The 25,407-nt window shown below is 55.5% G+C and overlaps 1 protein-coding gene across 3 annotated transcripts; it reads right to left on the bottom strand.

Moving 5' to 3' along the window:
* WARS (tryptophanyl-tRNA synthetase) lies at window positions 241-25,404 on the bottom strand. Of its 3 annotated transcripts, XM_013989239.2 has the most exons (12): window positions 25,313-25,370; window positions 24,299-24,418; window positions 18,628-18,806; window positions 13,401-13,614; window positions 12,173-12,281; window positions 10,487-10,606; window positions 9,503-9,685; window positions 6,800-6,900; window positions 5,373-5,485; window positions 5,054-5,227; window positions 2,570-2,710; window positions 241-1,432 (listed from the first exon to the last, which is right to left on the bottom strand). In XM_013989239.2, the coding sequence occupies exons 3-12, from the start codon at window positions 18,739-18,741 to the stop codon at window positions 1,271-1,273; spliced, it is 1,431 nt and encodes a 476-aa protein (XP_013844693.1). In that variant the 5' UTR covers window positions 18,742-18,806; window positions 24,299-24,418; window positions 25,313-25,370; the 3' UTR covers window positions 241-1,270. The 3 variants fall into 3 exon arrangements, with proteins under 3 accessions (XP_013844693.1, XP_003128776.3, XP_005656526.1); XM_003128728.6 differs by lacking the exon at window positions 24,299-24,418 and having other exon boundaries at window positions 25,313-25,404; XM_005656469.3 differs by having other exon boundaries at window positions 24,299-25,337.

A 25,407-nucleotide genomic window follows, 5' to 3' on the forward strand; every position in this document is an offset into this window, starting at 1 on the left:
CATCTCCACCAGCCACTGGAAACCCCAAGTGATGCGCGAGAGCTGGCAGCAGGGAGACCGCTGGGGGTGAGCCAGGCAGGCGGGGCCCTTCCCAGTGGATGCTTTCGAGCCTGCCTTCCCGCCTGTCTCCATCCCACGTTTCCGCCGGGCACCCCCGGAGGCGCAGGCACAGCAGGGCCCTGGGCTGGCACGAGGCCTCCGCTCGCCCTCAACCTGCCGACAGAGCACAGTGACACGGGCAGGAATGAAGGAAGTTTACTTGTCACGAGTGAGACCAGAGTTGGGCACTCGGGAGTGGGCCCTGCGCCTGCAGAGGGGACAGATACTTGGACCCAGGAGGGGTCTTCTGCTTTTCCGAAACTACCCAGGATGCACGATTAAATGGGCCTCCTGCGGATGCCCCGCCGAGGGCCCAGAGGGCGGCTGCACGCGGTCTAGCTACGTCCGCCCGTCTGGGGACACAGGCAGGGCACTGCTCTGTGCAGACTTCCACGCCAGTCAAGTGTCAAAACAAAAGCATCTGCAAAGGTAACAGACCCCTCAGGATCAGGCCCATCAGAGTAAAGCAGCCACTGGTTTTCGGGATGGAGTGTCTAGGATTATTTGGTGGAAACAAACATTAGTAGTTGATTCCTGGAGTCGAGCACATGCACGGTCTGGAGTTTAGCCAGGGGATCAGCAAGTTTCACCCACAAAAGACTCAATAACAACTGGCCAATTCTGAGAAAGGGCCAATAGGCAGCTTTCAGGCTGAGAGATCTCGTCACCTGCAGAGCAAAGCTTTTAGCCAGTAATTCTTTTAAAATTTTTTGGGGGGGACATGGGCTAAAATGCATCTTACACCCATTCAACTTTCCCATCAACTTTTCAAAGCACTTTTTAGTTTTAGGATCATATTTGATGCCAGATAGACATACCCAGACTACACATTCTTTCACAGAGCAGGTGGAGGAGCGCGTCTGCGTGTGGGAGGAGTCCGGCGGCCCAGCACGGGCTGCCCAGCCGACACCCTGCCCCACGCCCTGGGGGCCGCTTTTGTGGGAGAGACTCCAGCTGGACTGATCGGTGTGACCACGGGGTGTTAGCCGGCACCCAGGTGCCCCACGGGGTCGCACTCACAGGAGACAGAAGGACAGCCCCGATCCACTCACAGGGCTTGCAGACGCCCAGCCAGTAATTACCGTGTGGCAGAGTCTGGGGGTAGCGGTGATTCGACTAGGCTGGGATTATTGGTAAATTACGTCTCTTAGACCGTGTGCATAAAAGAGGGTTACTCGAAGTCGTAGGACAGCTTCCGGGGAGTCATGAACTCTTTCACCACCTCGTCCGTGACCTCCTTGCGCCGGGCCTGGTGCTCGGCGATCAGGGGCTGTAGCACCTCTATGAGCACCTTCTTGAGCTCGCCCGTGAGCATGGCCCCGCTGCTGTAATCCTGCCGGGAGCAGACGGGCCGCCGTGAGACGGCTGCGCGGCCCGGCACCCCTCCGGCCCGCGCAGCGCCCCCGCAGAGCCTGGCCCGCGGGCTGAGACCTTCTAGACCCTGTACCCTCAACCATGCTTTTCTTAAGACGACTGGCAGCGGGCTCTGGCGGGCAGCTGGGACTCGCCCCGTCACAGTGAGGGGACAACAGGGTGGCCCCCCATCCCACCCCTGCCGTGGCTCCAAGTGCTGAACCAGTGACGGCTCCCTTCAGCCTTACTGCTTCTCTAAACTCTCTCCTGGATCTTTTTAAGTTTTCTGACTGTGGAAGTGACACGGACTCTGAATAAACTTGATCAAGTACCCTCACCACGAAGCAGCAGCAGAGTAAAGGAAGAAAAATACCGGCAAAGCTGGTGCCCAGAGGTTGTGGGCCTGGTATGTTTTCTTTTAGATCTGGTTCCTGCCGCATTTGTCTAAACACGGCTGATCCCACTGCGCGGGCCAGCCCGGGGTCTTTTTCTCCCTCTCCCTGCCTGCTGTCCTGCCTGCTGCCCTGTGTGATCGGAACCTCCCTCCTGGTGTCCCCCCTTGACCCTTAGCTGGGCTGGCCCTGCTGCTCCGTCTGTTCCCGACTTCTGCTATTATCCATCGTCACATCCCCGCTCAGAGAGCGCTTTCTTATTCAGGGTTAGCTCCTTGGAAGGGAGTCTAAGAACTTAAAACTGGAGGCAAAGGCTACGGCTGGTCTCCAGGCTCTCGGCGCTCACTCCCCGCCATGCTGCTGGCCGCGAGGCCGTGCTGGGAGCACTCGACGGCCTGGGTGAGCCCGGGAGAGTCAGGGCCACCGGCTCCGCACACAGGACACAAACCCTCGAAATCTGATACGGGAACTGTTTCTGAGTTGCTGCTCTTGTTTTAACTTCTATTTCTCGGACGACTAGTAGGTTAAACCTTCTCGTGGGGCTACTGACCAGCAGTCTGTATTTTCTCGTTTGTGAACTGTCTGTCCACGAGGTTTCTGGGCATGTGGTCAAGGGCACGACCGACCTAGCCAAGCTCCATCCCGCCTCAGCTGGGCGCCTGCCCCTCAGGCCCAGGCACTGGGGAAGCGCCCGCCGCCGCGCGGCCGCCCCGGGCCCGCCTCACCTTCCTGATCTGCTCGAGCCTGTCGTCATCCTCCAGGAAGAAGGTCAGGTACATGAAGGACACGTCCACGTCGCAGTTGCCCCCAAACTGCCGGTGCTCCTCGATGGTGTCCCTGCCTCCCGAAAACGCGTGCTTGTTGACCTGCGCCAGCGAGAGGACACTCAGGTGCTGGTCGGCCAGGCCACCCGTGGGTGGCAGCTGGCGGGGCTGAGTGCTGGGGGACGCCCCCCAGCAGGGGGCCCCGACCCCTCCCCAGAGACAGCATTCGGGGTCGGGAAAGCCCAAGGGCACCTGTGCTCAAGTGCAGGGACACGTCCTACAGTGTCCTCAGGTTCAGAAAGAGGACGGACACAGGCCGCCCTCGCACCGCGGAGGAGGGACGGGAGGCCCGAGGACGGAGCCTGCGGGCGGCGCAGAGGTGGAGGCGGCGGGGCCTGCAGGCGCACTCCACCTGGAAATACGCGGTTTGAGGAGCCGAGGGAAGAGACTCAGACACGGACACGAGGGGTCTCAGGACTGAAGATAATCTCAGGGAAAGCAGGGTCCAGCGGTGAGAGGACCGGTGTCAAAAGGGGGAGACAGAGCTCCCCCAAAGTTCTTCCAATGCCTATGTGTGGAAACCCGCTACCCAAATGCCCCCCTCATTTTTGTGTGTGCGTCTCGGGGGGACAGGGTGCGGGGGGGGGTCACTGTCTCAGTGGAGGCGTCTGGAAGCCTCCCAGAGGGGCTCGGGAGCAGGCTGCTAGGTGGGTCACCTGGAAGCAGCAGAGGAAGCCGCAGGCTGGCAGGACAGAAGCCTGTCCTCTTTGGTGGGAGCGACGAGTGGCTCTGGGGACAGGGAAGCTGGACTTGGGTGGGCTCCGACAGCCCAGGGAGGTGGGAGGCTCGTTTCAGCCCCACTACAAAGGAGCTGTGCCACTGACTACTTCTGACCTGCACGTTACTCTGGGCAGCACTCTCTGGTTCTGCCCGCTTTTGCCTATGACCTCACGCAGGCCTCGTCTCCAGTCTGGGAGGTTCCCAGTGGCACATGGACAGCCACGGGTGCTCACTCAAGGCAGGTAAGCGGTGGGGGCCAGTCCCCAGCCATGAACACAGGGAGGCGGCCTGACCCCTACGAAACGCACACAGGCTCCAGGCGGCTGTTAGGACTCCGTGGGATCACACGGGTGAGCGCACAGCAGGTGGTCACGTAGCCAAGCTGCCACGTCTGTCCCCAGCATGGCTCTCGTTGTTAACCTCGGGCGTGGGCTGGCCCAACGCCCCCTCTCTTGGCTGGCCTGGAGATCCTGATTGTGGAGTTGAAGGTGGGCTTGGGGGCTGAGAACAAGGCCTGGCCTGACACTGTCCTCCCTACAGGGTGCTGGGGACGCTGGTGGCCCCTGCAGCCTGAGTGGTTCCTGACCTCACACACTCACCGCTCGCCCAACTCTTCCGCCTTTGCCGGTCCCAGGGCGAATGAGAAGTGTCCCAGAGCCACACACAACCGCTTTAAAACCACTTCTCGAACCCCAAATAAAACGACTTCTCTGCTGGAGGAACAAGAACAGCCCTCCCTCTTCTGCATTCCACGCTCTGGAATTTCCAGCCAGAAGTGAAAGAGAAAGAAAAGGCCTTGTTTACACCAGCCTCAACCGAGGGTGGGAAAGCTGGCCTGGCGGCTGCTACTTCCTGAAAGGCAGTTCTGCTATTTAGGGCTCCCCATTGTCAGCCAGAATTTGGGACTTTCCAGAAGGGGCAGGGGCCCTGCCGCGGTGCAGACGCCTGCAGAGTACCACTCCTGCATAACTGTCCCGCCCGCAGACACACACGCTTCCAAATAAAATGTCAACAGCTGTGCGGAACAGTGAGGGTTCTACAGATACGGCAGTTCAGAGCTGAGCCCCAGAAGCGCGGCCTGGAAAATAAGGAAGCTCAGACTAATTTTGATCTCTAGTCTCTCTGGTGACTCAGAAAACGTTTGCTGAGCTCCTGCTGCATGTTGTGCCGGGCGCAGCACTCCTGGGCCGGCCCCGACTGTCGCGTGGAAAGACGTTTGTCAGTTCTGTGTCTCGGTGAGAAGGCGCTGAAAAAAAAACAGCCGCTGTGCCCCAGCTTGGTAATGGCTGCTCAGGGGCCAGGAGGGCACCTGCTGGTTTCCAGTGGAAACTTGGTCAAGCTGGGCACCTTCTCTGGGCCTCATCCTTCTCATCTGTAAAGGGAGCTCACTGTCTCCCGGTGCGATTTAAAATCGAAAAACGTACAGAAAGCACCTGCCGGTTCCTGGAACATAGCTGGTGCTTGGAAGTGTGTAATTTTCCTATTGTTTAACTCTAACTGAAGAAAACTGCCGTGATTCTGCTTCCTGAACAGTGTTGGTGAGAAAAGCAGAGACGACGACAAAAGAACACACCTGGTATCTGGGGACGGGGGCGGAGCAGCCGCGGCGGGTCCCCAGGGCACCAGCTCTGCGGGCACGGGCTGCCCACGCTGGGCAGTGCTCACCTTGGTCTTGATCTGCTTGGCCGTGTCCGTGAGGAAGATGGAGGAGTTGGGGTCGCTGGCGCTCATTTTGGTCTGGGCCCCCTGCAGGGCAGGGAAGAAGGTCGAGTGCAGCAGGGCGGGCTTGGGGTAGCCGATCCTGGGGGCCACGTCTCTGGTCATCCTGAAGTACGGGTCCTGCGGGGGGGTGGGCGGGCGGGAGGGGCCGGGTGAAGAAAAGCAGCCCCCGGCCGGGCCTGCGCGGCCGCGCGCCAGCCTGCGCTGAGCTGAGAGCACCCACTCGGCCCCGCACCCCCGGCTGGCGAGGCCTCCGCCTCCTGACCTGGTCGATGGCACACGGGATGAGGCACTGGATGTCTGTCCGGTCTCGGAAGATCTGCGGGAAGGAACTGCTGAAGGAGGGAGCAGCCTGGATGGCGGGGAAGCTGATCTTCCCTGGAAAGGAGGACAGAAGCGCTTACACACGAGCCCGGCTCCCGTCGGCCGAGCTGCCCCAGGGACGGGGATGAACAGAGACGGGCTTCCTCCCGCTGGAAAAGTAACGACTCTGGCGGAAAGCGGAAAACTACAGACAAGGGGAAAGAAGAAGAAACCTGCGGTCCCAATTTGTGCTTCTTTTCATTTGTTTTCTCTCCACTTTAAAAAGTTTACCTATTTACTTGTTTATTTACTTCTATTTTTGGCCGCGCCCACGGCATGGGCCACTGCCCAGGCCAGGGACTGAACCTGCACGGCAGCAGTGACAACGCCGGGCCCTTACCCGGCTGAGCCACCAGGGAGGTCCCCCCGCTCCGTTTTAGTTGTACTTCTCCAGTCTGTTCCTTACAGGTTCCACTTTGCAACACCCATGACACTGTGACCGCACGTGCCCCTGCAGGTGGGGCCTACAGCGTCAGCCGCTCTCTACCTGCTGGGCCGGCTTAGGTCCTTCCTCATCTTTAGTCGCTAGGAATTATGGTACCCTGGTGCCTAAAACTGTTCTCAGCATTTTGGATGCTGCTGTTATTAACACTGCTAGTGCCACTTGCTTAGACCCGCGGCAGTGGAATTTGGGGGTCAAAGGGCACGGATCTTCGTGAGCCCCTTGACACACGGAGCCAGGCCAGGCCACCCCACTGCACTGCGCAGGTGCTTCCGACAGGCCGGGGTGGCTCCAGCCCTGGACTCCACCTCAATGATGTTCTCTCCTGGCAGCCATTCCCTCCCCTCTTCAGAAAGAGACACCTCACTTCTGCCATCGCCCCCGCGCCCCCATTAGAGCACAGAGCGGCAGCGGCCCAAAGCTCCATGGAGAAGGTGTCCCCATCGTCCCCAGGTGGACACTAGGCTCGGAACACCTCTTGGTTTTCCAGAGCCAGTGCACAGCCAGCAAGTGGCGGAGCCAGGATTCAAACCCGGGTCTCCGGGCAGCAAAGCACGTGCAGCTGGCTGTGACCCATGCCCCCGCCTCCTTCCTCACTCAGGGCAGCCCCCACAGAGACCTCTTCCCACGGATGCCCAGGTTCCCAGGATTTAAAAACTCTTCCGGAAGCACAGGGCTTCTGCCCCAGTTGTCAGGACTGACTCGGAACATCTGAGGGTTCTGCTCGTGTGAAAAGCCTCCCATCAGCCTCTGCGGCCTGGCCCTCTGCACTCCCCCTCGCGAGCCCCTCGAGACGGGCCCTGGAAAGAGTCCCCCACCCCAGCAGCCGCTCTGGGGTCTCCTCCTGAGCTTGGCTCCGTTCTGGGGGCCGGGCGGGCGCTTCTTACCAATGCAGTCACTGTCGGTGAAGCCGAAGATGCCTTTCACTTGGTTGAAGGTAACGTGCTTCTGAATCTTCACCACATTCTTGTAGAAGCCCGGGCTCATCCTGCAGGGACAGCCAGCGTCAAAGCCCAGCCCCAGAGGGTGGCATCCTTGAGGGCAAAGCCCTGCCGGTGGACCCAGGCCAGGACTCCCGTGCCAGGAGGGTGCTGGGACGCCCCCTACAGGCGCCTGCAGCAGGCAAAGGTGACACACTGCACCTGCGGAGGGACTGGGCTCTCAGCGCGGTGAAGCTGATGAGCCAGTGAGGCAAGAATGCACCGGATTAGTATCGGGGGCTAAGAGGAGGTACGGCTCCCTGGCTGAGCATGTGGGGCTCCAAGTCTGGGGCAGCTTTTCTGTTGAGGCAGACTGTGCTGTGCTGGGGGAGACCACACTGACCCTGACCCTGGAACAACGCAGGTCCGCTCCTCCACAACCCGGTCTGGCTGGCTGATCCTCGGATGTGGAGGAATCTAGGAATGGAGGGCGGACTGGATTAAGCTCCTGGTTGTTCAAGGGTCAAGCGGATTTGCTGGATGGAGTGTCTGGGTAGAAACTGCTGGGCCCAGAAAGGAGGGCCTCTCTCAGTGCAGCCGGGCCTCCCTCTACCGTGGACATCATGACCCCAGCCCCAGCACCGCGGCTGGGCCATCGTGGCGCTTTCCTGGAGGGTGGGGGGTGGGAATACGAGGCCTGGATCTGTGGCAGCCACTCTGCTATCAGAGGGAACTAGGCTGAGGGTGAAGCCCGTGTGAGGGGAGGGGGAAGACGCCAGCTGTCTTCTCACACTGCATCTTTTTTTTTTAGGGCCGCACCTGAGGCATACGGATGTTCCCAGGCTAGGGGCTGAACTGGAGCTGCAGCTGCCGGCCTGCACCGCAGCCGCAGCAACGCAGGATCCGAGCCTCGTCTGTGCCCAACGCCAGAGCTTGCGGCGACACCAGATCCCCAACCTGCTGAGCGAGGCCAGGGGTCGAATCCGCATCCTCAAGGATACTAGTCTTTACTACTCCTTACCACCGGGCCACGATGGGAACGCCTACACTGCATCTTTTGACAAACGTATTCAGAAGCTTTTCCTCTAGGCCCTATTACCTGTCAGGCACCATGAGGATAAAAAAGGAAAAAGCGGCCCCCGCCCGAGTGTAACGAACACATCAGTGAGCAGAGCGCGATAACCATCCGGAAAGGCCTGCTTTGTCGTCCTGCTAGAACAGGAACCAGCTCAGTACTCGGTTCTCCTGGGGGACAGCCGCAGAACTCACGCTGCTGACACTTGCGAGGACGCGCTGTCTGCCCCCTGGGGAAGATGGGCCAGCACGGAGGTCGGGGTCGAGGTCACCGTCAAGGGTAATCCCCAGGGCAGGGGAGCTGGGGAGCACCCCCCCTACCTGGGGTCACTGCACACAACTGCCCCCAGCCCCACAAGGAGGGGGTGTCTAGTCTCCCTGGCAACAAGGCAGCCTCTCAAGACCACAAGGACAGGTGGCTCCCTGGCTGCACTGTGAGCACGGCAGCCCCACCTGGGAGGAACACGTGTCCCCAGGGCTTATCCCCGTGAGGACGCTGAGGCTTTGCCCTGGGACAAGAAACAGACCTGGCTGCATCTCCCCTCCCACTCCTGTCCCGCGGCTCCTCCCCCAGGCAGGCGGCCAGTGGAGGTGCTTTAAGTTGGAAGAGGCTTTAGAGAGGAGCACCGAGCACTCGGCAGGTGCCACGCACGCTCGAAGCGCTTCAGGGCCAGGACCTCGTCCTCAGATGTGGCAGTGCGGGCCCTGGCCGGCCCAGCCCCAGGTAAATGTCCCTTGGTCCTCGCAGGTCTCACCATTACCCAGTTCACAACCTGTTATAACTGCCTGACCTCTAGCGGGAGAGCCTGACCTCTAGTGGAGAGAACCGGACCGAGGGGCGGCCCCCAGCATCCGGTGGACACGAGCCATGCTTGGTCAACGCCTGTCCAGGACTCACTGCTGAGCTTCATGGGAGGTGGCGGTCGGGACGCCAGCCCGGGCAGGGCGCTCTGAGCCCGTCTGCTGGACCACCTCTCCCTGGCGCTCCGTCCCCCGCCGCAGGGAAACGGGGGCTCGGAGAAGTGAAGGACCTGCCGGGATGAACCGAGCCCACCCGGGACAGAGCTGGGCCTGGGGCGCGGGCTCTCAGATTGCCGCAGCCGTGGGGGCGCCACGTCTCGGGGCTCAGGCCGTTATCTGCTGAGATAACAGCATCTTCCTGAGACCAAGACCACGTCTTACTTCTCTAACACACTTCCCGGAGGACATGTGGGATGGAGTCAAGCCGCAGAGGTTACGACGGGAGGACTTTCACGAGGAGGTGTTCTGACCCCTGGGTGGCTGATTTAAAGACCTAGACTGGGAGGGAACTGTGTCGCCAGTGAGTCTTTTCTCCGCGGGGAGAGAGGTACACTGAGAAAGACGCCCTGATGGCCCAACTGACCAGCCCTGGGGAGACCCTGCCCTGTGGACGCACATCCAGCACAGCTGAGGGTGGATGTCCCAACAGCCAGCGAGACCAGCGCGCACCGACGAAAGGAAGAGAGACGCTTCCCAGGCCTCGCGGTACTTGGGACGCAGCTGTGGCCACGACGGCCAGAGGCCCCAGTCCACACGGACGTCCTCGGGAGGCGGCTGCGCGTGCCTTCTCCTTACCCCATGTAGTCAAGGTCGGAGAAGATGAAGGTCTTGTTGACGTCGAAGCCGCAGGCGATGATGTCCTTGGCGTTCTCCACGGCGTAGCCGTGGGCCTGCTCCAGGGTCAGCTCCTTCCAGAGGTACTTCTCGTCGTCCGTCATCTGGATGACTAAAGGCACGTTGAACACATCCTGCAGCCACCTGAGAGGCACAGGGCACGGGGGCTGGCATCTGGCGCCCACTGAGCGCCCCCAAGTTGCTTCTGAAAATGCGGTTCCTGCTAAGGATGTCAAAACTTCCCCGTCCACGAAACCCCAGGCTCTGGCTGTGCTGTGAATTTGGCTCTCGTTATAAGGCCACCACCACTGATTAACTTGGAGGGCCCTGCACCTCAGCTCTGTGCCAGCTGCTTTGCAGGCCTTTTTGCGGCAGTGCCTGCAGCACGCAGAAACTCTGGGCCAGGGACCGAACCCATGCCACAGCAGTGACAGCGCCGGATCCTTGACCTGCGGAGCCAGCGGGGATCTCTGCAGGCCTTTCACTAACCGTATGAGGTGGGTACTGTTACTTTCTCTGGCAGATGTGGAATCTAAGGGCCAGAGGCGTAACTCCTTGGCGGTCACACAGACAGGGAACAGGAGGACACAGGTCCAGCTGACCCTGAGTGCTGCTCTCTCCATCACCCACATTCCTCTAAAGTGACACCAGGAACAAGGGGAACCGAAGCCGCCAAGGCACCGAGTCCCCAAACCTTGGCAGCTCAGGCCGTGACCGCGTACCGTCTCGTCTGTCCTAGACGAGGACTGGGACGAATATTTCTTTTTTCTTTTCTTTTTTTGGGCAAAATCATCCATTTGTTACCTGCGACTGGCAGACCTATTGCTGATTTACTCTTCCCGTGTTTCAAAGGAATTTCAAAATAACAAAATCATCAGTAACAGGACTGACGGGCTCTCTGAGTCACGAATACCAGTGAGAACCGTCGCACGAGCAGACACTTACTTGGTGAAGATGAACGGGATGAGGTGACCCACGTGCATTGCTTCGGAGGACGGGCCCCTGCCCGTGTACAGATAAAACGGCTTCTTGTTTTCATAGGCATCGAGCACCTGATTCATATCTCTGACGGGAAAAGGAGAGAGCAGAGGGATGGTCTGAGAAGAGGACCACAGCGTGAACGGTCGTCTGGAGACCATCCAGAGAACAGCCAACCCGAGCATCCCTGTGGCTCGCTATCGGTGCTTATGTATCAGAACGACGGGAAACTTCTCAACTGGTTTCCCCTGTGATTTAAAGAGTGAGATACACACGCTGGGAATCGCATGCTTCAAAGTTGGATATGGCTGGGTGGCCGCTGGATCTCTCGGAATCCTTCCGAATGTCAGTGCTGACATACGGTCCGCTGCAGAGCCTGGGAGTGACACGGGGCCATCAATGCAAGGCACTGCTGAGAGCCACGCAGCCCCGGGACTCTGCTGACCCCGACTGGGGAAATGCAGCCCTGACCTGGGGCGGGGGGTGGCTAAGGAACATCCCCAGCTGGAGATGAGATTTGGGCCCCTCCAGTCACACTGGGACCAGCGGTCTTCATCTGGGAGTTCTTCTAGAATCATCCGCCTCTTTGAGGCCTGGGTCCTCAGATGCGGCACGCGCAGGGGCCTCCTTCCCGGCTGTGCTGTCTCCACACTACTGCTGCTGGGGCCCTACCTTCCAGACTCGTGGGTCTGGGATCTGTATTTTTATTTTATTTTATTTTATTTTATTTTATTTATTTATTTATCTCTTTTTAGGACTGCACCTGCAGTATATGGAGGTGCCCAGGCTAGGGGTCTAATTGAAGCTACAGCTGCCAGCCTACACCACAGCCACAACCACACGGGATCCGAGCCACGTCTGTGACCTACACCACAGCTCACGGCAACGCTGGAGGCCGGGGACTGAACCCGCAACCTCATGGTTCCTAGTTGGATTCATTATCCACTGAGCCACGACGGGAACTCCAGGATCTGTTTTTAAAAGTCCCCGCCAGGGACTGCACTGTTTGGCGGGGTGTGAAACCAGCCTCTGGGGAAAGTGGGCCCAAGGAGAAGAGCAACAGCTGCCTTTCCAGAGGAGGAGAATCCAGCAGCAGTACCTGCACTGAGTCCTCCTCACCCGGCCTCACAGACGGGCCAGGTCTAAGGTGACGTGTGGGGCGGGAGGCAGGACCACTTTTGGAACGTCTGGGTCTCTGGGGGACCTGCGTGGGACTCGGGGTCTAAGGCAGGGATGTCCTGCTCCAGTTCGCTCCACTAGCTTCTCGTCTGAGGTCACTGCCGAGCGGGCCAGAGCAGTGGCAGGAAGCGCTGGGTAGCTTCGGGAAGCCTCCTGCTTGTCTCGCGGGAACTGCTAACTGGGTCACGTTTGTCTCTTTGGTTTTACGGCACTTTTATGATTTATAGCACATCATCTGGCATGACTCTCGTCTGCCGTGGACCTGCTCTCCCCCTTGTGACTACACGAATAAACTAATAAGGGCCAGAGGTGAAGGGTCGGGTGCGACCCCACAGCCGGTTACCGACCGAGAGGACGGGGGTGGAACCGGCCTCCTGCCAACTGGCGCCCCCTCTCCCCAAGGACCAGGCTGCTGGCGGGAACAGCGTCCTGGTCGCTTTGTTCTCGAAAAGCAGAGGCGGGGGAGCCCCTGACCTGTGTGAGAAGAAGATGCCCCTGCGCAGGAAGCGGTGTGGCCTCTGGCCAGTGGCTCTCTCTATCCGGTCTATCAGCTCCTTGTCAATTTTACTGCTTCCGAACCGAACTGGAAAAAAAAGAGACGGCAACCTTAGATGGTGGGCGGTTTGGGGGTCTGAAAGGAGAGACAGACGGGGGACCCACGTGCGTCCTAACAGCCCCGATGGGCTTGAGGCCCGTGGCTGGTCCCTTCCACCAGCCCAGAGCTGAGGCCACAGCAGCAGGACAGGAGGAAGGCCGCAGGACAAAATGCTCTCTGTCTGGGATTAGATTCTGCTGGCAAATAGCCGCAGAATGCAGCCTGGCTGGTAACTTCAGACACCCTCCGCCTGCTCATGGCTGCTTATTGCTTATTAAGGTATAATTTAAACCAAACCATAATTCTAAACAGTCTTTAACCGAATTAACATCTGTCCTCACTGATAGTCTATCCGTAAATCACGGAAAATGGCTTTGATCTGGATGAGAATGTTTTCGCTCTGTTTCTTCTTGACAGCCAACAGTGACCTCAGAGTAAGGATTTTCCTGAGCAGGACCTCTCCCGCCCCCGCAACCATGAAGGGCATGGGCCTGGGAGCGAAGACCTGCCAGCTGTGAGAAGTCACCCTCCTTCGCTCCGCACTCAGTGCCACCAGAGGAGAAACACAGCGCTCTACGGCTGACTCGTCGCCACTAAGATAGTGACAGCTTCAGCGACTGCAAAGATGCCCGGGTCAGGAGTTCTTGCTGTGGTGCGACTGAGGGATTGGTGGGGTGTCTGCAGCGCTAGGATGCAGGTTCCATCTCCGGCCTGGCACAGAGGGTTAAAGGATCTGGCGTTGCCACAGCTGCAGCGCAGATCTGATCCCAGGCCCTCAAACTCCATATTGCCACAGGGCACCCCCCAAAAAGGAAAAAGAAAAAAAGATGCCCAGGTCTCAGTTCATCGGACCTTCTCCAAGTTCTGAATTGCTTAAAAAAAGAAAAAGCCTCTTTTAAGCTGTCTGCCATAACATCATTATTTTGAAAGACATTTTATATTGCTGTGGAAATTAAAAACAATCCTTTGGGAATATAATGCACCACCAAAAGATCCGAGGATCTCTTTTCCCCTTGGCATTGAGGCTTGGTGGGATTTGTGATTAATTCAAATTAGTAAACATCAGCGGAATCACGTCTAAAAGCTGGGGCTCTTCGCACGACGTACCAATGAGCTTGTCATAGTCGATGCCTTTTGCACTGCTTGTCTGTACTGTCCACGGGTCCACAAAATCGTCTCCTGCTTCTGTGGCATCCAGGCCACTGTCAATCCCTGGCGCCCGGTTCCCTGGAGGACAGTCAGCCTTGTAATCCTCCCCCATCGCAGCTTTGTAGCTCATTTTCAAGGATAACAACATTTTTACTGCGGAATCAATTTCATCCTGGACAGAGGAAATAAGGGAGAAGGTCAAAGATATGAACAACAGCCGGAGTTCCCGGAGTGCGCAGCCAGTATCCACGAGGACGAGGGTTCGATCCCCGGCCTCCCTCAGTGGGTTAAGGATCCCGCCTTGCTGTGGCTGCGGTGTAGGCCGGCAGCTGTAGCGCCGATTTGACTCCTTGCCTGGGAACCTCCATATGTTGTGGGTGTGGCCCTAAAAAGCAAGCAAACAAACAAAAAAACACAACAGGTACCATCTGCTGAATGTTACCGCTGCCATGTGGCAGGCCTTGCGCTAAAGCCTTCACACACATTCCTTCGCTTGGCCTTACAATGCTGTGAGGCAGGCCTCACTGTCACTGTCCTTTCCCCGTGGAAGAACTGAGGCCCAGAGAGGTGAAGCTGCTGGCCCACGGACACACAGCCAGCTGGGGCTGAATGTATTCTTGTCTGTTGTTCCAGTGCTCTGAAAGACTGCCACCACCACTACAGCCTAAGTGTGGCGACACCATTTACTGCGCTGTTTCTGACAGAGGTAATGTGCTAAATATTTCTTAAACACTGCCGGTGCCAGAGCACTTACGTGACAAGCTCTACGAATCAGGTACACTAGAACTTGTTTTTGTAATACACACAGGTTGAGATGAATATTTATGGAAACGTAAACAAAGATGTCACCACAGACAGTAACAGCAACTCAAACAGACGTCGTGAAAACGGATAAAGGCAAGGGGAAAAATACAGACTTTCAGGTCATAAATTAAGGAGGGATTCACTGGAACAGTTACACTACTGCGTTTTGGAATCTCATCAAGCTTGTCCAAAGTGTTTGCATGTTCAGTGTTTTAAAACAAGTGTAAAATGAAACCTAAGGACCTCTTCTTGCAGAAGCCCACAGGAGCCCACCCCTGGAAGCCTGGCATTTAAAAGAGCAAACCTAATTAAGCAGATTAGTCATGCCATGCCCTAAAGCTCTACTTCTAAATCTAACAGGCCTTGCCAGATTAGACTGCAAACAAAGAAGATATACAGTCCCATTTGCTGGCCATGGGAAATACAAACATGCCCATTTAGAGTTTACACGCAAGGTGCTATAAGCTGGGCGTCCCGGGGGAGAAGCAGCACAGCACCAAACGCCTTTCAGGGAGACCTCGGGTGCGGCCCTGGACCACAGAGCCCCCCTGCAGGGGGGCTTTCGAGACCCGGACTGGAGTTTCAACCTCTGGAACTATCTGGAAGGGCCATTTAAATGAGTTGGAGCTGTGGGATCAATACCCTCACGGATATAGCGCACCCAACAGACAGGCAAGCGCGTCTTACGTCCCTTCTGCAGCGCCACCCGCCACAGAGGAAGCGGTGAGCAAGCCCGAGCCATCAGACGACCCACGGGGGTCAGCAAGCTGTGAAGCCCCGGCGGTCAGTCCCCTTTGCATCACTGGCTCTGCTGACACTTCATACTCCATCTGGCCTAACTCGGCTGCAACGAGGTGGCCTCTGCAAGTCAAACACTTAACCAGGGCCCTCGCTCAACGACCGGCTGTAATCAAGGGGGCTGAAACAGAGAAGCAGGCTCATCTCATCTATTTTCCTGGTCTCAATCTAACAGGGACCAGGACATTAGAACAGATTTGAAAAGCTTGTTCGGGGAAAAAGCCAGACCCAAAAGACCACACCCACACACACACCCTGATTATATCAAGTTCCAACACAGGCAGAACTATCCACGGTGGGAGTCAGGGGGAGGCCTCTCTTGGGCGGGTAGCGGCGGTGACTGAAGGGGCCTGGCTTCACTGCCACTCCTCCATCTGCACGTGCGTCACACACAGGTTTGGTCATTTTGTGAAAATCCAGGGAGCTGCCTGTTAATGATCTCCATACCTTTCTGAAAGAATGGCGTATTTCAATTTTCAAAGTTTACCTAAACTAAAAGGAGAAGAAAAAAGGCTCCGTTCTCTATCTGAACCCCTACGATCCAGTGTCACCTCAGGTCCTGCTCAAGCCGTCTGCCGGGTTCTGACGCATCCTCCGGGAGACAGGGAGGGTGTCATTCTCTCAGGACACGGGGCAGAAAGATTGCCGAGGACCCTGACCGAGACTGAGGGCAGAGACGGGGGAGGAAGAGCCCGCGGCAGTCACACTGGACAGGCGGCTCGGCTACATTGTTCACAGGGGATTTCTAAAACATCAGGTGCTTCCTGGATAACACATTTCAGGGTCAGACACCAACTCCCTTCATTAACGCGTCTGTCTCATCATGCAGCCTGGCCTCTCCTGTGAGCTGCTGGCCAAGCATCAGTCAAAGCCCCCCCTCGGAAGAGTTGTTCTGAGCTGTGGTGAGTGCTGTTTGTTTGCTACACTGATGAACACACCTGGGGTCACCAAGAATTACTAACTAAAACCAGGTTATTCAAGTCTAATGTGAAATGACAAAAATACCCCTCTCAGGTCTCTAAAATGGGTTTAGAGAGTAAATGATCATCAGCATTTGGGTCCTTTACTTAAGTTCTTAGATTTTTTTTTTTTTTTTTAAAAAAACAACTTAATCTCAGCCATTGAGCTCTACCTGGCGTGTAAACTTCTTTCTGTGAATAATCAAATCCCCCCCCTTTGATACCTCTATTTACTTCTTTTAAAATGTAACGGATTATCTGGGCTTCGCAGGGTCACAATAAACCACCGGGATGAGTGTGAGAGGGTTGACACCATCTGGTGAGACCCCGGGAGGAGATGTTTGAAAAGATGACGACGGGGCCGGGAAGTGCTGGCTGAGGACGTGGTGGTGATGAAGAAGCCGGGTGACCCCCGAGTGAAGGGAGGTGCCTGTGTGTCAGATGCAGGCTGCCTGGGTTACACTTCCGACAGCCCCCGCTGCAGCAGCGAGAGGTCTTACCGGAAACAGGAAGAGGATGACAGCAGCAAGACCTGAGACGCTGGAGAGCAGACGCGTGACTGTACCTGACAGAACACCGGGAGGAGCCAGTGCTGAGACCACATGGGAAAACTGGGCAGCGACTGGACTTCCTGCTGGGGATTCTCCAGGAGGTTCGGGTACTGGCAGCCCTGGATACTTACAAAAGTGAGGGTTTGAAAGTGTGTTATAAAAACAGGTGCAGGAGTTCCTGTTGTGGCTCGGCGGTAATGAACCCAACTAGCAGGCACGAGGACTCAGGTTCGATCCTTGGCCTCAGTCAGCTGCAAAGGCCAGTAGCCAGACCCATGCCCGCTGGAGAGCAAACTGGAGGCGCCCTCTTGGGGACTCTACTAGCCTCAGAGAGATGTGAAGACCGTGACACTGCAGGCCACCCCACAGAAGGGAGCAGCGGGATGCTGTCCAGGGAAGGCAGAGCCACAAGGTCAGCTTCCGACCAGCTCTCAGCAGCCCCTTCAACACAGAGGGCACAGCCGAGCATCGCTGAGCACGTGCCAACGGTGTCCAATGCAAGAGGCAGAAGGAAAAGAAAGTTAACTTGGAGGAATTTGAGTTTATTTTTTTGGTTTTTATTGTTTTTTAAATATGTAATGGAAATTGAGTTTATAAAGGGGGCAGAGAACAACAGAAACACCATCATCAAGATCTCAGAGGTAACTGGTGCTCCTGTCGTGGCTCAGAGGTAACGAACCTGACTAAGATCCATGAGGACACAGGTTCGATCCCTGTCTCGCTCAGTGGGTTAAGGATCTGGCATTGCCTTGAGCTGTGGTGTAGATTGCAGATCTGGCTCAGAGCTGGTATTGCTGTGGCTATGACATAGGCTAGCCGCTAGCTATAGCTCCAATTCAACCCCTAGCCTAGGAACTTCCATATGCCTTGGGTTCGGCCCTTAAAAGACAAAAATAAATAAATAAATAAATAAATTGGGAAAATACATCAAAAATAAGAAATTCAGAGGACTAAGCTTAGTCCTCTGAATTTAAAAAATCTGCAAAGAAACAAACAAAAAAAGAAGAAATCAAAGAAATAATTCCTGAGAATTAAAGGTCAGGGATTTCTAGGTTGCAGGGAGCACTGTGCGCCGTCCCAGGGAATTCCAGAACACGGGAACAGACAGGAGGTCCTGCACCCTTCGCGAGAGAAGGACAAAGGAGCGGCATCTGGCCTCTCCCCAGCAACGCTGGCGCTGCAAAGCAGTGGCTGCAGAATCCTGAGGGAAAGTCATGTCACCTGAAAATTCCACACCCAGCCTGGTCATCAACTACAGACCCAGTAAGATGAAGACACTGCAGGACCAGGCCAGATCTCAAAAAATTATTCCCTTAGCACTGCAGAACCCACTGGAGAATGTACTGCACCAAAATAAACCACGGAGGGTAAGACGCAGGGTCAGGAAACAGGCCCGGCGGGGGCGGGAGAGACGGTGCTGAGCTGGGCAGGGTGGGAGAGCCGCCGGCCCAGGGTCCCGGGAGAGACCATTTCCGGAGGACGAAGCTGACACGGCACCTGCTGTGCCTCGAGACGGGGCTCACCCAGCTCGGGGAGAGCCTGGCAGTGCATCACCACCAGTGGCTAAGAGAGCCAAGCAGAAAGCGACGGAGACAAATGCGACTCCAGAGCAAACCAAGGTGGGCAGAAGAGAGGAGCGCTCACAGCGCACCCAGTGGCCAGCTGTCAGCAGCGCTGTGTGGACAGAGCAACGGCAACGGCACCGAGCACAGGGCTGGAGGCTGGGGGCATGGGGGGGCGCCTATGAAAACGCTGGTTCCCTGCCTTCCACGGTGAAAGCACCAACCTTGAAAATGAGTAAGGAGCCATAGAATGAGTGTGCTTTTGAGAGCTGTCGGGGTTTCATATCAAAACAATCAGCAAAAAGAACTGGGAAGAGTTGTTTCTCGGAGCAGGTGGCGGCGAGGGGCAGGGGGGACAGCTGCTGTACTTCCCAGCGGCCTCCGAGCACACACGCGTCCACGCCGACAAGGAAGGATCTCAGGCGAGAGCAAAGTGTCCCAGGAGAGGAGCAAACAGACCCTGCAGACGAGGCTCAGACGCACGTGCGGAGGAGCCAGCAAAGCGACCTACCTTCGCCGCGTGTCTGGCTTTGAGGGACCTCACGAGCTCCCCCTGAGCAGCTATGCTGTTGAACAGCTCCAGTGGGGAGCTGCACCCCTGCTCGCCGTTGGGCACATCTGCCATTTTCCAGGACCTAAGGCCACAGCCGGCTAGGGTGCTGGGAGATTTGCTCAGCCGTCCAGACAAAACTGCGGGGACAGAAGAGAGAGCGTGAGATTAACAAACCATTGCGGCTGTTTTTCTTTTCCTGCCTCTTAGTCCTTCTTTCCAAAAAAGCCTGGGGGTGATTATAATAAAGGTCACAGATGAAATAACAATAAAAATACAGGCAGAAACTTGGGGCCAGGAAAAAGGGGAAAAGAGGAAGAACGGTTCTCCTGTGGCGCAGCTGGTTAAAGATCTGGCGTTGCCACCGCTGCTGTGCTGTGGTTTTGATCCCTGGCTCAGGAGCTTCCACATGCTGTGGGCGTGGCCAAAAAAGAAAAAATGAGGAAGAACCGATGCTAATGATGAGGCCGAAAAGAATCGGTGTGATTGACAGACTTAGGGGTGGCAAAAAAGACTCTCCCAACCAAGAGCAAGTGAGCATCTGCTGACGGGCCCTGGGCCTCACCCAGTGCCTGGGACCCGGGCAGGACTCAAGTCTGCTCAAGTAAACCCCGGGCCACCACAGCTAGAAACATTTGGCTAACTGCTTTTGCCTCTTCACCTCAACTGCTTTGGGGATGAATTCCCAGGCCTTTGTGGCCATAAACCTACATAACCAACATACTGCCGACCAAAGGCTCCCTGTGCAGGCCGGCTGTTCTGTTCTCGGGATGAAGGGGGTGGGGGTGGAGGCAGGGCCCAATCCAAATGGGGTCAGAATTACAGAAAGCCTGTCCACTCCACCTGCTGCCTTATTTAATTGCAAACCTTTGAAGAAGGTGGATGCCTACCTTCTCTCGGTCATTATTTACTATTAACCCTGAAGGCAGGCGGGCCAGCTCACACCACCCTGGGGCGGGGTTGGCCACGGTCTGCCCTCTTGGGTCATCACCTCCCTTTGCTTTGTGTCAGCTTCCTCAGCTGTAAAGCAGCACCATCAGGAACTTCGTCTACCTCAAGTGGTGTTACGAGAAGAAATGAGCAGAAACTACATGGTCCCATTTAACAAACTGTAAAGCCAGACAGAAACCCCTTACAGCGGTGTTCCCGTCGTGGCGCAGTGGTTGACGACTCCGACGAGGAACCATGAGGTTGCAGGTTTGATCCCTGGCCTTGCTCAGTGGGTTCAGGATCTGGCGTTGCCGTGAACTGTGGTGTAGGTTGCAGATGCGGCTTGGATCCCGTGTTGCTGTGGCTCTGGGGTAGGCTGGTGGCTACAGCTCTGATCAGACCCCTAGCCTGGGAACCTCCATATGCTGCAGGAAGCAGCCCTAGAAAAGGCAAAAAGACAAAACAAAGAAAGAAAAAAGAAAAAGAAACCCATTACAAGTATACTTTGTTCAGGTTCCAGAGCTTGGCTGAACTCCAGCTTCCTGTGTAACTCGTTGCCACACCTTGAATGAGGACGAGGACAATGACAGTGAGGCTACGCCAGGGCAGCTAACTTCCGGCACTTAAGTAGCTGGTATTTCTCTAAGCACCTATCAATTCACTAAAGCCTTACAGCAGTCCTGAGACACAACTGCTAACTCTATGTCATAGATGAGGCTAAACAAACTCGCCCCAGATGACACAGTAAGAGGTAGAGGGGATAAAATAAGCAGTCTGGCCCTGGAGCCTACTCTCTCCAACCCTGTCCTTCCTACAGGGTACTTATCTGCAATGAGCCTCAGCCTCTTGGCTGTCAGGTGGGAATAGCAGTAATGACACAAAATTGCAGGTCTGGTCGTGGATGAAGTGTGACAACACAGGCAGGCTGATGTCCAGCAGGACATCAGAGGCACGGCTGAGGACTTAATGAATAACTTTTTATTTTTTAGTTTTTTTGTCTTTTAGGGCCATAGCCGTGGCATATGGAGGTTCCCAGGCTAGGGGTCGAATCGGAGCAATAGCTGCCAGCCTACACCACAGCCACAGCAACGCCAAATCTGAGCCGCATCTGTGACATACACCACAGCTCATGGCAATGCCGGATCCTCAACCCACTGAGCGAGGCCAGGGATCGAACCCATATCCTCATGGTTCCTAGTTGGATTTGTTTCCACTGAGCCACGACGGGAACTCTGCCTTTTCATTCCTTTAATCATTAAAAAAATTTTTTTCTTCCAATTCTATGCCGAGAACAGACATTTGTGGGGATCATTTATTTTTATTCACCCATTTGTTAAAAAGCATGTAAATTTTAACTAAACCAACCTTTATGTAGGTCAGTGCAACAATAAGACTGAGCGGGGTGGGACAGCAGCCAGTTTCTTTCTCCTCCTTGCTGAGAATTGCCTCAATTCCCAGAAAGGGAGGTTGGGTGAGAAAACTGACTAAGAACAAAGCTCACAACTTAGGAAGGCTGCAAGAAAGGGAAGGGATGTGGAAGAACCTTCTGATTAGCGCTCAGAGGAGAAACACTCAGGCCCACATCAAATAACAAAGTGGTGCAGTTATCTCTAGCCACAAATGATCACATCCAGATGCTGCACATGTGACCCCGAATCCTCCCAACTTTCAAAGCTGAGGGTCTCGGTGTCTGCTCTGCATCACCACACAAGAGAGCAGGTGGCTCGGGGAAGCCGAGCCAGGAGCTCGGGCTGGGGCTGAGGCCCCCCCCCCTTAATTATGACTGCAAGCTCTCAAGCTCCAGCGGGCTCCACCCACCCCACCCCACTCTGGCCTGGAATGTCTTCTGCTCTCCTCTGCTGCGCGGCCCCCCACCTCCTTCCACCTCAGCTCCTCTGGGCAGCCTCTCCTGGCCCTTTCCCTACAGGCCGAGCTGGGTGCTCTGGCAGCAAGGATCCCAGTGTTAGTAACTGCAGTGCACTCACTGCATTTGGTGACGTGTGCCTTCCCCAGAGAAAGGGAAGCAAACACAGGGTTTTATCCATTCACCTGCTTCTAGTCCCTGCTACAGAGCAGCTTCTGAACCCGTGGATCTCATGAATCATCTAGCTCAACTTCCTCCCCCTCTGGTTCACATCCTCGCATAAAATCTTTGCAAGTGCGCATTCCAGTTTAAGGTAGATTTCCCCCACGTGGACTGCAGAGTGCTCTTAAAGCGTCCCGGGGCGGCACTGAGCCCTCTGAGATGTGGGGAGAGCCAGGCTGGCCCCGCATGCGCGTGCTCGCATACGTGTGCGCGCGCCCACTCTGGTTTCCTCACCCTCTGCTAAAAGCTGTCCAGCATTCTGGCCGCTCTGGGGGACTCCCCTTGATTCACCCTTGCTCTTCCAAAAGTGGGATCCCGCACAGACGGCAGCAGATGACGTCTGCGGGCAGGACCAAAATCAAGTACAGATTAAAATTACCTTTAAACAGGAGTTCCCATCGTGGCTCAGCAGTTACTGAACCCGACGAGCATCCATGAGGATGCAGATTTGGTCCCTGGCCTCGTTCAGTGGGTTAAGGATCCAGCTTTGACGTGAGCTGTGGTGTAGGTTGCAGACGCGGCTGGGATCCTGCGTTGCTGTGGCTCTGGTGCAGGCTGGTGGCTACAGCTCCAATTGGACCCCTAGCCTGGGAACCACCATACGCCATGGGTGTGGCCTCAAAAAGACCCCCCCCAAAAAAAAAATTTACCCTAAACACTCCTAGGGAAAGTACTGGGTAGAATGACTGGGTGAGCTCTGGACCCCTCACCTGCCTTGCGACAGAGGGTGAGCCTGATGAGTTGAGCCTGCATGGAGGGTCCATGGTGTAGCGAGAAACGGGTACCTTTAAATATCAGAATCCCACTAAGGTAAGAGGTACATGGGAAAGAAATCTGACCGAGGAAACAGCAGCCCCAGACTCTCTGCTCGCATGACCACGAAACATACGCCCACTGCCTGGGAATCACCCACACTGAGAGGGGTGTGTGCGGGTGTGTCTGATGCAACTTCCCAGTGAGTGCACTGCCTCGGGGGGAAAACAGAGCTCTCATTTCTGGCGCCACCCTGCTCGTGTGCACACATTCTTTCTCCTCCCAGCCAGTCAACATCCTCCTTTCTTTCTCTGCCAACTGACTTTCAGAATTTAACTTCAGAGGTTTTCTACTCAGAGCTCAGAACCTGTGAAATTATATCAATAGTGTGCACGCACACTGGCGCGTCTGCCGCTCTGAGTACCCAGGCTCGCTACTTTCTCAAAGGGTCTGCGATGCCAAAAGACTGAGGGGCACTGCCTAAAGTGTTTACTGTGTAAACTGCAAATAGGGCTTTGAACCCCTGTCAAGGAAAACTTCTTTATCTATTTAACAAACACTACAATCCAAAACAAAGACATGAAGCTGTAAATCCTGAAGTAATTATTATTTTCTCTAAAAAAAAGGACTGGGAGTATAAAACACAAAACTGCACACTCCACAGCAAATCAGCCCGCCTTTAAAGAGAAAGCTGAGAAGCTCTTAAAAACAAACTTTCAATTCCTCTTTCTAAGGGACTTGAATCAGGCTCACTTGGAGAGGTTCCACTACTCAGGAGGATGTAACAGGCACTTGAAGAGACTGGGTACAGCTTTGGGGTGAGGAATAGAAAGAAGAATTACAGAACTGTTTAAACAGAACAGAACACAACAATTACCGGGGCCAGAGTGAAATCATTTCACAGATAAGATCGGAATATGCAGATTCTGCAAACTGCAGGGAGGGCGGCCTCACACATGAATATGCTAATTGCGGAGCAGCAGAGAAGAGAAAGTGACACAAGAGTTTCCCGACGCCCAGAAAAGCATCAGGAGGTGGAAGACCATCCTTCGCATCCTGGCCAGAGTGTGGATGACAATGGCCTTGGACTGCCGCGTTTGCAGAAGACTAGAAAACGAGCAGGGAGTTCTTTACCACGTTAAACCTTGGAACAGATTAAGTTCTCTTTTCCTTTTTTTTTTGGTCTTTTTGCCATTTCTGGGGCCGCTCCCGCGGCATATGGAGGTTCCCAGGCTAGGGGTCCAACCGGAGCTGTAGCCACCGGCCTACGCCAGAGCCACAGCAACAAGGGATCCGAGCTGCGTTTGCAACCTACACCACAGCTCACGGCAACGCCGGATCCTTAACCCACCAAGCAAGGCCAGGGATCGAACCCGAAACCTCATGGTTCCTAGTCGGATTCGTTAACCACTGCGCCACGACGGGAACTCCCTCTTTTCCTTTTTTAAACACTGGGAGGAAAGCTTCCTTTCTTCTCCAAATAATGAAATGAAAATTATCTTAAAAGGCAAATAAGCCATTATTTTAAATGAAGCCAGACCCAAGATACTCATGAGTATTACAATGACATATTGGGAATGGAGATCAACTATTTAAGGAGGCCTCACGGGTGAAAAATATGACAGCCAACATGAAGCTGCTGAAAGGCAAGCTATGAATCCCAGCAGGCAACTACTCTTCCAGGATCTCTGTTCCCTATGGAAGCCGAGAATCACTTGAACTTGGGACCAATGAGATGAAGTAAAATGCACAACAGTGTAATCCTGACCCCTCATCTCCCTAAGCCAAGGTTTCCAGCCTTTTGGGAAAAGGCTGGTAAAAATACTAGTAAGCTCTAAGCCTTGGGAAGGTGGCAATACATACCGAGGTTGCAGGAGACACTGCAGAGGTGGCCACTGGTCCCACCGGGCACTTGAGTAGCTGAGACTGCCCCGTGCAGCTCAAGCTCTTCTTTAATAGTCGTCCTTTCCTCCTTTCAGTTTCCTTTTAGAAAAAGACTTCTCTCTTCCTTCCTTGTTTATCCCACCCTTCACTACTCACACATAGGAGTTTCTTATAAATCCCCCAGTTTCTCAGAAACGCTTAAGCCTCTTGACCCAACCTTTTTGATGGGACTGTCCAATCAGAGGTGGGTACAGGAAAGAGTGCGGGTGGAGACCAGTGAAACCCTCTTGGGAATCAAGATATTAGCTGGTCATTGCATCAGCCACCCTCTATTCCAAGCTGGCCTCCTAAAAATCTCCCTGCCCCCTTTCTGTTCCTCCTTCTTAGCATCAGTATGAACAACTGTAATGAAAACTGTGTTTTATGTGTAGTCCTGGGGGGCAGAAAGGTGGGCTGTAAATTCCTTGCTGCTGTCGTTCACGGGGGCGGCGCAATGCAGTGGAAAGATCATGAGTTCTGGGGTCAGATCTGAGTTTCGATCCCAGTTTGGGCACCTTCTTGTTTCAAGACTTTGAGCAAGTCACATTACCTCTCCGCTTCATCCTCCGCTTCCTCATTTGTGAAATGGGCATAAAGAAGCCTCCTAACTTTACCGTGGAGGGGACTAAGTGCGATACTGCAGGCAAAGCCCCTGTCACATGGCAGACACTTGGTAAAAGTCGGGGCCTCCCTCCTTAGGGAAAGGGCAGAGGTGGGAGACGAGGAAGGGTCGGCGCCCGCGGGAGTGGGCGACAGGCCGGGTCGGCGGCGCTGGGAGGAAGGGGGCGAGGGGCGCCCGGGCAGCCTCCGCGCCCCCCGTGCTGCCAGAACCCGGCGGGCAGCGAGGCGGGCTCTGAGGAGGATACTCCCGGCCCCGGCGTGCCGGCGGCTCCGGAAGGCCCAGGTCATCGGGCGCCACCCTGGCTTCCCTCCCTCTTTCATCCCTTCACTTACCGGCCCAGCCGGGCCCGTCAGCACTGCCGGCTCAGCCACGGGTTGCTGCTTGGGCGTCCGTGGAAACGCCGTCCGGCCGGAACAACTTCCGGATC

Source organism: Sus scrofa, chromosome 7 (genome assembly GCF_000003025.6).
Source record: "Sus scrofa isolate TJ Tabasco breed Duroc chromosome 7, Sscrofa11.1, whole genome shotgun sequence".
NCBI classification, from domain to species: Eukaryota; Metazoa; Chordata; class Mammalia; order Artiodactyla; family Suidae; genus Sus; species Sus scrofa.